Source organism: Hemiscyllium ocellatum, chromosome 5 (assembly GCF_020745735.1).
Source record: "Hemiscyllium ocellatum isolate sHemOce1 chromosome 5, sHemOce1.pat.X.cur, whole genome shotgun sequence".
NCBI classification, from domain to species: Eukaryota; Metazoa; Chordata; class Chondrichthyes; order Orectolobiformes; family Hemiscylliidae; genus Hemiscyllium; species Hemiscyllium ocellatum.
Genome location: NC_083405.1, coordinates 87,528,860 through 87,541,634, shown reverse-complemented (window position 1 = coordinate 87,541,634; position 12,775 = coordinate 87,528,860). Strand labels below are relative to the sequence as shown.

General features: G+C 38.4%; 1 protein-coding gene across 2 annotated transcripts in view; it reads right to left on the bottom strand.

The window, feature by feature from the left end:
• Positions 1-906: 906 nt before the first annotated feature.
• The window catches only part of rundc3b (RUN domain containing 3b), a 117,282-nt gene continuing 105,413 nt past the window's right edge, over positions 907-12,775 (bottom strand). The window contains exons 9-11 of one of the 2 annotated variants that reach the window (XM_060825551.1): positions 10,601-10,747; positions 8,289-8,407; positions 907-2,631 (exon numbers count right to left, since the gene is read on the bottom strand). In XM_060825551.1, the coding sequence (XP_060681534.1) occupies positions 2,486-2,631; positions 8,289-8,407; positions 10,601-10,747 (412 nt within the window). In that variant the 3' untranslated portion in view covers positions 907-2,485. The remainder of the gene's footprint in view (positions 2,632-8,288; positions 8,408-10,600; positions 10,748-12,775) is intronic. The other variant, XM_060825552.1, reaches the window with a different exon arrangement.

Here is a 12,775-nt window from a genome sequence, read left to right as displayed (position 1 = left end):
ATGTGTCAACCAGAACTGAACACAATCTTAACCATGGCCTAACCAAAATCTTATAACCCACTGAACAAGCAGCTTTGAGATAGATGGGTGTTGAGACCAATTTGGATCTGCAGACTCTGCCGTATGCTGCTTGCAAGGTTAGAGATAAGTAAGTTGTTTAGAAAATTGTGTACTCTCTTTAAAACTTCATCTTTATATTTCTTTGAAACGTTTCTTGATGTTTGATGGCTTTGCAAATGAACCTTTGCCATTTTGGATGGGCCAGGTACGCCCAATAGTCTGCAGCTTTATTTGACCTCTTCAGAGATGCTTTGATTGTTGTTGGTGAATCTTAAAAATTAAAAAAAAAGCACCTTGCCCCCCTCAATCCTGTTTTCTGTACATGAATTTATATTAAATTACTAATTTATACTCTGGGTTTAACAGCTGTATGTTTGTGAGGATTCCGCAGTCTGAATGGTTGACGAGACAGGCTGTTGCTTGCCTTGTATATTGCAATTTGTCTGTAAAGAAATCACACAAAGTAATCTCTAATTACAGTACATTGGCACATTTTTAAAAATAACTTGAATTTGTATAGTGTTTTTCATGACTACTGGACATCTCAAAGCATTTGACAGAAAATAAGGTGAAATGTGATCAATGTTATAAAGTAGGAGAGTCTATGAACAGTCTGTTCACAATGCTTGCATCTGCCCAGAGTGTGTTGTTACTTTGCTGCCAACTGCAAAATCCAGCCTGTTCAGTCCATTGTTCAAAACTCAATGATATTAAAATCAGGGCAGATATTTAGGTTACAACTGTAACATGACCTGTCAAACTACAGAAGTTATTCATTTCATTTTATTATACATGCAGCTTAAGACACAAATTATCAAGACAAAATTTAAAGCATATGCAAGTAAAATTTGACTTTGCCCTTAATTAGATAAAATAAAGACCCTGTAAACACCCATTGGTACAGAAAGTAAACAGATTCATCATGCATTATGTACATTGTACCAACAACTCAATGTTAGTTCAATATAGAACAAAAAAGGTTTACAAATACAATGGGATTGTATTCAAAAGTAAACACTAAAAATCAGTGAGAGAGGATTATATTTCAACATTCTTTTAAATAAAAGACCCTGTATACTATGACCCATTGTGAATACTTATTCTTGCATATATACAATTCAAAGTAACAAGTGAGGGACTGCTGAGACTTTAGGCCAATTAGATTTAAACATCACACAAATCGACAGTTACAAACATACATGTAATGCAAGATCAAAGACTTCAATTTAAAATTGTAAAGTATTAGAAAATTTCCTACCTGTTAGTTACAATTAACAACTATTCAATAGTTTTCACAATCTATACTTTCAAGAATGTATCTGTATTTGTGGCAAGGTTCTATTTTTAACTCTTTAAATCACTTAACAAAATTTGCACCCATCATCTGTTAACGTATTCAAATTTGCTGTTGTTTGTTGCACGACACTGTCACAATATTTCTTAAGGACAGGAAAAAGGTCATAATTTTGTCAATACAATGACATTGGAATTGAACAATTACAATATTGGGTGCAGTACTTGAACCAGTGCATTAGGTTATAATGTTTGTTCCTGACTTTATGTTAATAGTACATATTCCCAAATAATGAACACAAAATGTCCTGGCAACTGCACTTAAACATCAAATGTGCTCATCATTTACACTCTCATGTAAGAGAGATACTTAAAAATTTCACATATTATTTCATAAATCCAACTTACACCTTCACACATCTAAGCCCGGTCAGAATGTTAAAGGCATCATCTTGGATCAAGTTAGTTAAAAACATTGCCAAAAAAAAGACTAGGGAATCACCTTCACTTGCAGATCTGTGGAAAATGGCTTTGATCCAAAGACACTCAATGTAAAGCTGGATGAAGACATTCCAAAAAAAGAATAAATACAACATCTAAATGAAATACATCTGGAAGTCTGCAATCTTAATTAGGACAAGGAACAGAGAATACTTACACTTTAAATTCTCTAGGAAAAGTAGCAGCTTTTCTTTTTAAGCAATGAAATGAATTACACATTTGACAACCTCTTTGCTCCATAAATTCACGAGTATCTCAGGTTTCTATAAAGTAACTCCAGCACAAACAACAAGAATTGTGTTTTCTTTCACAAGGAGGAGGATATCTTAGAGCAGACATTTTATGGGAAAGAAATTTCAACACAAGCTGGCATGGATTACATTTGCATATCTAGAATAAGTTCCAAAGCAAATGCCCAAGTAAAGCACTCTGCACAAATGGACAAAGCCTTCTGCAGATGCTAAAGATACCACTGAGTAGCAAGTGTCCTTTCAATTGGTTTTCTGGTTAAATAAAATCAGCTTGGACTTATCAAGTCAAGTTTCCATGCTTTTCAGGATTTGAATGTTTGGGAAGTCACTTAATTGCACAAGGTGCTGGCTTTGTCCTTGCTTTGCTGATAACATAATCCCTAAGATGGGGTGAGTCCTGGGCTTGTAATCTCAGCATTGGGACTTGCAAGGCATTCACTTGACTTGAGGCTTGTAAGAGACTTGTAACTTGTCATGGAAGTCAAGGATCCACACAAACCAAGTAATGAGGGAGTGTCCTCCTTCCCTAGAAATAAAACAAATGCCTTTACTTTTACAGTTTTCACTTTATTATAAAACTCAAGCACATAACTCTAGCTGTGGAGTGAAAATTTGTGGGAAAAATAAACCATCAGAGCTAGTCATTGTATTGCAAAATTATTAAAAAACATTGAAAAGGTTTGTTGGCATTAAATTCTGCACGCACACATCCCTTTTCTGCTGACCCATCCTCACTATCTCTAAGGTCATTTAAATTACAGCAGTTGTCTTCAAATCTGGGTCTAGCTTTTAAAACACAAGTTGCCCCTACTCCTCCCAAAAAAATCTAAAACTTCGTCCAGTATTATATCCTCCGCACTTTATTTAGCAGTCTAATACAAAAGTACAGAATTAGGAATACCAGAGATATGACATCTTACACAATGCTTTCTCTAATTTTTAAAAAATTATATTTTTGTTTTCCAAACATTGATTGGGACTGCGATTATGTTAAAGGCTTGGATGGGGAGTTATTTGTTAGATGTGTTCAAGAAAACTTTCTTTACCATATGTAAATATACCTACTAGAGGAGCAGCAAAACTTTACTTTCTCTTGGGAAATAAGGTAGGGCAAGTGGCTGAGGTGTTAGTAGGGGAACACTTTGGAACTAGTGCTCATAATTCTATTAGTTTTAATATATTTATGAAAAAGGATAAGCCTTCCATAAAACTGAAATTTCTTAATTAGACTAAGTCAAATTTTAATGGTATGGGACAAGAACTTTCAAAAGTTGATTTGACTAGACTGTTTGCAGGTAAGGGGACGACTGACAAGTAGGAGGCTTTCAAAGTGTGATAACAAGAATTCAGAGGCACTATGTCCCTATTGAGAGTGAAGGATAAGGCTTAACATAGAAAAATACAGCGCAGTACAGGCCCTTTGGCCCTCATTGTTGTGCCGATCCAAGCCCACCTAACCTACACTCGCCCACTATCCTCCATATGCCTATCCAATGCCTGTTTAAATGCCCATAAAGAGGGAGAGTCCACCACTGCTACTGGCTGGGCATTCCATGAACTCACGACTTGCTGAGTAAAGAGTCTACCCCTAACATCTGTCCTATACCTACCTCCCCTTAATTTAAAGCTATGCCCCCTCGTAATAGCTGACTCCATACATGAAAAAAGGTTCTCATGGTCAACCATATTCTTCACTCTTAATAGAGTAGGGAACAATGGCTGAATAAAGATATTGAGGTTCTAGTCAAGAATAGGAATCATATACAGATAGCCCTCGCTATCCAAAAGTAGAGTGTTCCCAGGAAACTTTTCACAAGCAAAAACGTAATAAAGCAAAGGTGTATGATTTATATGGGGAAAAAAGCATCACCATGTTTTGTAAAAGTAAAAATCCTCTTCGCATTCACGAATACATATAATGTAGGTTTTTCATTCAAAGCAAATTGCATAAAGCAAACATTCAAAAAACAGGGGATACCAGTATTAGATATAGACAACTTGGAGCAAATAAGTCTCTTAAAGTGTGTAGTAGCATTCTTAAGAGGGAAATCAGGGCAAGGATGCAATGAGATAGCCTTGGCAGATAAGGTTAAGTATAATCTACAAGTACGTTAAGAGCAAAAGAGCAACAATAGAGTATAGGGACCCTTAAATCAACAAGATCATATGTTGAACAACAGGAGATGGGAGATATATTTTTCATCAGGTTTTATTGTGGAGAAAGAAATGGAGGCTAGAAAAATCAGGAAATAAATATTGATGTTTTGAAAACAGTTCACATTAAAGAGCAAGTGCTGGATGTCGTGGAAGACAAAAAAGGTTGATAAATCTCTGGGACCTGATCAAACACATTCCAGGATGTTGTGGGAAGGAAGGAATTGCAGGGCCTCTAACAGAAATATCTGTATCAACTATAGCTATGGGGTGAGATGTTAGAGAATTGGAAGGTGGCTAATGTGCCTTTAAGAAAGGCCATAAGAAGCAGCCTGTAAATTATGCACTGATGCGCCTGACGTTGGTAGTAGGTAAGTGGTTGGAGGTGATTCTGAAGGATAGTAATTACATCATTTGAAGAGGTAAGCATTATTAGCAACAGTTAGTATGGCTTTGCGCAAGTGAAATTGTGTCTCACAGAACTTGGAGTTTTTTTTGAGCAAGTAACCAAAAAAATTGAGCGCGCAGAGTGGTAGACATTGTTTACATGGACTTTAGTAAAGCTTTTGATAAGGTTCCACATCGTAGACAAATAAAGAAAGTTATATCACGTGGGATTTAGGGTGAACTTGCCAATTGAATACTAAGTTGGCTCGATGGCAGAAGATGGAGGCTGGTGGTAGAGATGGCTTTTTGGACTGGAAGCCTGTGACCAGTGGTGTTTCAGAGATCAGTATTAGGTCCACTTTTGCTGGTTATTTATATAAATTATTTGGATGAGAATATTGGAGGTATGGATGTAAGCTTGCGGATGACAAAATTTGATGGTATAGTGGACAGTGGAGGTGGTTATCTTAAGACCTCTTGGTTTATTGGGTCAATGGGTTGAGCAGTAGATGGAGTTTATTTTGGATAAATGTGCAGTATTGGATTTGGTAAAAAAAAAGCAAGGGAAGGACTTACATAGTTAATGGTAGGGTCCTGGTAACGCTTTAGAACAGAGATACCTAGGGGTTCAGGTACCTACTTCTTTGAAATTTGTGTCACATGTAGACAGGGTGGCTAAGATGGTGTTTAGCACGCTTGCACTCATGGTTCAGATCTTTGCGTATCAGAGTTGACACAGTACAGGACATTTAGGCCTCTTCTGGAGTACTGTGTGCAGTTCTGGTTGTCCTGCTATAGGAAGGATGTCATTAAGTTGGAAATTACTTGGAAAAGATTGACCAGGATGTTACCAGGAATGGAGAGTTTGAGTTATAAAAAATAGGCAGGGACCTTTTTTCACTGGAGGTTGAGTGCTGACCTTATAGAAGTTCATAAAATCACAAGGGGCATAGATAAGATGAACAGCAAGAATCTTTTCCTTAGTTGGGGAAGTTCAAAACTAAGGCAGCATACTTTTAAGGTGAGAGGCAAGATTAAAAAAAAGAAAATAAGTTTGTATAAAAAAAAGGTCAATTTTTAAAAAGAGTGGTTCATATGTGGAACGAACTACTAGAGGAAACAGTGGATGCGGGTGCAGTTACAACATTTAGAAGACTTTTGGCGAAGAACATGAATAGGAAAAGTTTGGACAGATGTGGGCCAAACACAGGCAAGTTGTGTGGACTAGTTGGACTGAACGATCTCTTTCCATGCTGTATATGACTCTAAATTGCTTGGAATACTCAGGTCACTCAACTCTGCTTCTCTTTCCACAGATGCTAAGTTTCATTTCAATGTTTGAGCTAGGAAAAATTCAGTGATAGGACAGGTTTTAAGCAATGATAGAGGAAGGGAAAGGGTTGGTATGTCAGGATGAAGAATTTTCAGAATAGGTCAAATAAAAAAAAAGATGCAAGGCAAAAATGTAGAAATAAAAAGATGAGCCGAGAGAACTTGGGGGAATTTAGTTAGCTCAATTGGCTGGATGACTGGTTTGTGAAGCAGAGTCACGCCAACACTTGGGTTCAATTTCCGCACCATCTGAGATTGCCATAAGGACTCCTCAGCCTCACCCACACCCAAGGTATGGCAACCCTTAGGTCAAATCATCACCCATCAATCATCATTCTCCAATGAGAGCGCAGCCTCATGATCCGGAAAGGCAACAACGACTTTAGGAGATGCAATGACCTACTAGTATTAATCACGAGACAATTAATCCAGTGACCCAAAGGATTCTGGTTCAAATCCTGCCATGGAAGGTGGTGGAATTTGATTTCATTCATTAGGAGTCAAATGGGGAGCATGAAACCATTGTCAAAAGAAAACCCACCTGGTTCATCGATGTCCTTGAGAGAAGAAAACTGCCGCTGTTGTGTGGTCTGACTTACATGCAACTTTAGATTCACAGCAGTGTAGTTGACACTTTAATCGCCTTCTGGGCAATTAGAGATGGGGTAATAAGTGCTGGCCCACATCCCATAAGTGAGTTAAAGAAAAAGCGTACCTGGGAATAGCAGGGGCATTATCAATGCTCCAGTCAAAAACAAAAGGGGGCTGAGGTTGTGGTCTAAATTTGTTATACTCAAGAATTTGGAGTCCAAAAGACTGGAAAGTACCCAAGAGATATGGCGTTCTACAAGTTGACATTGAGCTTCATGGAATCAGTGTAGAAGACCAAGGACAGAATTGGTGCAAGGCAGAGAATTAAAACAGACAGCCACAGAGGCTCAGACCAAGATTTGAGGAGGTATTCTACAAAGTGCCCATCGAAGTTTAATCTCAGTGTGGAGGTGACTGCATCATGAGCAGTATATTACATTGAACGCAGAATCATAAATAGTTGTCTTACTTTCAAGAAATATGTGGGTCCCTGAATACTGGGAAAGGAGAAGGTAAAAATGAACTGCTCCATCTTCGATGCTTTCAGGGAAGTGCTCTGGGAGTGGGGAGGTGGAGTGGGGAGGTGGGGGGGAGAGGAGGAAGACGAGGAGAGATATTGGAAATGATCCAAGAGAAGATGATTGCAGATGTACTGGTTCCTGTCTAATCAAAAGTGTGATGCTAGAGATGTACAGCAGGTCAGGCAGCATTCCAAGGCGCAGGAGAATCAAATGTTGTTTTGGCCAAAAGCACTTCATCAGGAATGCCCGAAACAGCAATTCTCCTGCTCCTCGGATGCTGCTTGACCTGCTGTGCCTTTCCAGCATCACACATGCGACTTTGATCTCCAGCATCTGCAGTCCTCACTTTCACCTGGTCCCTTCAGAATATTGACCAGGAAAGGTGGGGGAAGTGCTTGATGGTGACATCATGCTGAAGGTGGCAAAACAAATCCTCATAATCAAAATGGTAGTCACCTTCTACCCCATCTCTCACACACAAAGAATTTACAACACGATTGCTACTATTTTCAGGGGTCAAACAGGTCTTCCCCAGCCCACTCCCTTTCAGGAAAGGTGAAGTGTATGTGCAAATATGTTGGGATTGTCAGATATTGGTCCGAATAAAAAAAAACGACCTGCCTTTCATGATGTCAGGATATGCCACAGCACATTGCAGGTTATTAGTACTAGTATTAGTGAAGTGTAGTCACTGCAGGAAACACAACAGACAGATTGCACCCAACGAGCTCCCCATAAATAGCAGCGAAGTGATAATGTTCAGATATCTGCTTTGTTTAAAAATTAGTATCTTCCAGCATGAATATTAGCTAATATATCCAACCCTTTTTTAAGGAGAGTGGGTATATAAAAATCAGAAACAAAACACAGCACCCCCCCCCCCCCTCTGCTTGACTGAAATATCAGCCTAGATTTGTCCTTCTGACTCAGTAGAAGTACAAACCCCAGTTAAAACTAGTTGAGCTGTAGGTATTTACAAACAGATAAGCTTCAGTTGTGTTTGGCTAACTGGGACAATAAATGCAATAACTTTGTACTATACACCCTAAATTCTGTATAGTTGACATCTTGTTTCCACTGAATACAAATAGATTTCAGTCCATAAAGTAAGCACTTGTAAGTATTTAATGCTGAGTTGATCCTGGGTCAGGAGGTCAATGCCACTTCCTACCCCCCCCTCCCCCACCTTAAATCTTACCTTCACTTTTTGAGTTTCCATGCCTTCCCACCCCCTCTTTTTGTGGATGTAACGGATCTAGTGAAGTTGAAGAAAGACTAATCTCTGCAGAGAGCTGCTCCAAACTTTGAAAACTGTGGCTGCAAAAACAATCACAACATCACTTTAGAAGCTTGCCAATAACATGTGAAACTAATCTTAATCCACCATGTCTTTAAGTCACAAGCATGCACATCGTATATTGTGTTGTGACATATAAGGGGTGGTGGTGTGGGGGGGGGGCATATTGTTAACTGCTCTCTATTACTTATGCCTAAATGATTATATACCTCAACGGGATGCGATACATTAAGTCCATGACCCGTTAGGCATTCTGAAGCAAAATGATCGGAGTATGCTGTATTATACTTAGCTCCCAATGCAAATTATCTGTTTATTTCTTGAGATTGCATACAAACATTGTTTCACCAATTCTTGTGTGAGGAGATTAGTAAATTTCTCGAACAGAACACTTATTTCCTAACATCCAACAAGATATTTCATTTGTAGATTTCAATACTACATAATTGATGACCGTGCAAGAATTTACTGAGCAACAGTAACACTTACTTTATAAGTAGACATTTCCTTCAAAACTGGTTACATTAGTTTGGACTTACTTTTAGCTGTTGGCTATACCTCAAATGCTGCGATACCACACTTTATACAATGATTAGAAAAATCGACTGAGACTTTTGTTATTGTAACTGACTAGTTGACTGAACAATGCGATGTAGAGGACAGTTTAATCATTGTGTAATCATGCTTATGCTCGAAACGTCGAATTCTCTATTCCTGAGATGCTGCCTAACCTGCTGTGCTTTGACCAGCAACACATTTGCAGCTGTGATCTCCAGCATCTGCAGACCTCATTTTTTAATCATTAAGATTGGAGAATTAACAGCTGTCAACAAATTCTGAAAAACAGGTTGTGACAGAAAGTTGGTTTTTGCAATTATTATACATTAACAACATGCAATGCAGAGTCAAAGAACTGTACAACACGGCAACAGACCCTTCGGTCCAACTCATCTAGGTCGACCAGATATCCCAACCTAATCTAGGCCCATTTGCCAACAATTGGCTTATATTCCTCTAAATCCTTCCTATTCATATACCAATCAGATGTCTGTTAGATGTTGCAATGGTACCAGCCGCCTCTACCACCTCTTGCAGCTCATTCCATACATGTACCACCATACACTGCATGAAAAAGTTAACCCTGGGTACCCCATTCACTTGAAACCTATGCCCTCTAGCTCTGGACTCCCCCACCCCAGGGTAAAGACTTTGTCCATTTAGTCTATCCATGCCCATGATTTCAAACTGCTACAACAGCCTCCTATGCTCCCTAAACCAACTCACCACATTTTCTAAAATTAAAATTTCCTCATTTTCACATACACTAAATACTTAGAATACACATGACAAAATATCAACTAAACATTTTGTCAACCGAAGAATACATACCTCATATCAAAAGGGCAATTTTAAAAAATAAAAAGAGTTAAATATATTACTGCCTGTTATCGTGTCGGGTGATGACGTATGAAAACAAACAAGCAACAAGAGTAGGCAACTTAACACCTTGACCCTACTCAGCCAGTCAATTCAATCATGGCTGATCTTATTTTAATCTCAATTCCCACATATCCCCAATAATCTTCCATTACCTTGGTTACCAATAACCTTTCTACCTCTTCTGTGAAGATTCTACATCCATTAACTTTTGGAGAAAGGGAATTCAAAAGATAAATCTTGTGGGGGACAAAATATGTTCCCATCTCTACTTTAAATGGGTGCTTCCTTAATTTTAAACAATGACTCCTAGTTTTAGTTTCTCCTACAAGTTGCAGTGATAGGTAAATCAGTATCTGATCTGAAAATTTTTGTTTACTCTTCCAAAGTGGAAGTGAAGAAATACACTTAAAATAGATTGGTATGAATTTTGTATGAAAACAAAAAAAAAGTGTCCAGTATGCAAGTCTTAAGTTGAATCATTTACAAAAAGGACAATTAAATGTCAAAAAAGCAAAATACTGCAAATGCTGAGAAACACAAAACAAAATGAAATTGCTAAAAATCCCCAGGTCAGGCAACAGTAGTGGAGACAGTAATATTAATATTACAAATCCAAATCTTTCAGACAGAAAAGAAAACATCCTTTTATGATCAAATAAAAACCTCAGGTGAACCAGAGCAAGACAGGATGATAAGACAAGTGATTTTGAAGTTAGAATAATCACAACCAGAACAAGTCAAACTTGGAGTGTTAAAATAAAATGTAAACATACTCATCCCATTGTCCACACTGTTTTCTATACAGAAGTGTATCCAAAGCAACAGCATCTGCGTCTAGTGCTCCTGGGGAGGGCCACTGATTAGTGAGGTGTGCAGTTAATTCTTGTCTTGATCTCAAATCATTATGTTTTAACACTGCCCTGAAAGTCAAGGTGTGGAATGAGATTGCAGCAAGAAAACAAACTTCTCAGATTAACCAAATTTACTCAGTAATAGCTAGCAGCTACTCCTACAACTATGAGAGATACTTGGTTCTGCTACTTTTCAATAGTAAATATTTATTTACCTTCCAAAGCGTGACTGTGATCTCACTGTTACAAGCCAATATGGAAAACACTAACATCTATAATTACCAGTCACGTTGCTACATTAACTCATTTCTAGTAATGCAATTGTTTTACTTCTAGATTTTAATAATTTTTGATTTATGGTTCAGATCTCTGACAACAGCTTTAAGAAATGAACATTTCAAACAATCGTAAGTTATTAAAGATAAACAGCAGCAAATACTACACTTACATTGTTGGAGGCTTTGAAGTATTTATAACTAAACTCCAGTAGCCCATGTAAATTCCACCAGTCACTGGTAGCCACCTCAACCCTAATAACATTGTAAAGAGAAAATAGGACTGCCTCCAGGGAAAAGAATGAACAGCTTTCTTGAACTATTTCGAACATATGAAATAGAAGTAGGAAATACTCTTTACTACTCCGAGTCTGCTCTACCATTCAATAAAATGGCAACTGATCAGTTTGTTTCAAATTCCACATTCCCAAAAACCCTCAATTCCCCTGCCTAAGGATCTATCCACCTCAGTTTTGAAAATGTTCAATGAACACTGCCTTACTACATTCTGTGACAGTGTCCTAAAGTCACGCAATCCTCAGTGAAAAAAGATTTGTGCCCTGAAACGATGGCCCTTAATTTCAAAATAGGGTTCCTAGTTGTCAACTCACACTCAAGAGGAAACAACCTTTCCACATCCACCTTATCAAGAATATTTAGGATCTTAAACACACAAGTCATCCCTCATTCTTCTAATCCTCAGGGAAAGCAAGCCTGGTCTGTCCAATCAATCCTCATAAGCTGGTTTCAGGTATTAACCTGGTAAACCGCTTCTGAATCATCTCCTACACACTGACATCTTTCCTTAAGTAATGTGCCCCAAGTTTCAGTATTCAGGAGGTGGACTCACCAACACCTTGTATAATTGATAAAGGAACAGAACTGGTACAAAAGCTCACCCCCAACCCAGGAAAAGACGGCATAATTTGTAAATGTTACGTATCACTATTTTTGTCACTTGATGAACCAGACTGCCTCTGCAGGTCAGTGATGCAGGTTTTACTTCCTGGCTTCCACCAACTCCCCTCCAACATGGAGAGAACCATGCCCAGAGTGACTTTGCACTTGGATGACTTATGTAAAATCTGTACAGCATTTTAAGGTATCGCATACAACTGGGCATCCTAGTACATTACAAAATTGATGCCGGGACCACAATTATTCATAATATACATAGATGATTTGGAGTTGGGGACCACGTGTATGGCGTCAAAATTTGCCAATGACACGAAGAGGAGTGGCAGAGCAGAGTGTGCAGAGGAACATAGATACAGCGAGTGAGTGGGCAAAAGTCTGGCAAATGGAATATAATGCGAGTAAATGTAGCAGGAGTAACAGCAAAATAGATGACTACTTGAATGGTAAAAAATTGCAGTATGCTAATTTGCAGAGGGACCTGGGTGCCTTTGTGCATGAATCGCGGAAGGTTGGTCTGCAGGTACAAGTAATTAGGAAGGCAAATAGAATTTTGTCCTTCCTAAATTACTTGCTAAATGGGTTGGGTTTAAGAACAGAGAGGTACTATCACAACTGTAAAAGGTGCTGGTGAAGCCACACCTGAAGTAGTGTGTGCAGATTTGGTCTCCTTACTTAAGGATGGAGTACTGGCACTGAAGGTGGGGATCTTATAGAAACAAAATTAGGAATGGAAAGTCGATAAAATAGAAACGGATAGGATGCTTCCATTTGTAAGTCAAACCAGAACAAAAAACGATATGACCTCAAGATTAGAGGAAGCAGGTTAAGAACTGAACTGAGAAGGAGCTTCTTCACCCAGAGGGTTGTTAATCTAAGAATTTCCTTGCCCAGGAAAGTAATTGAC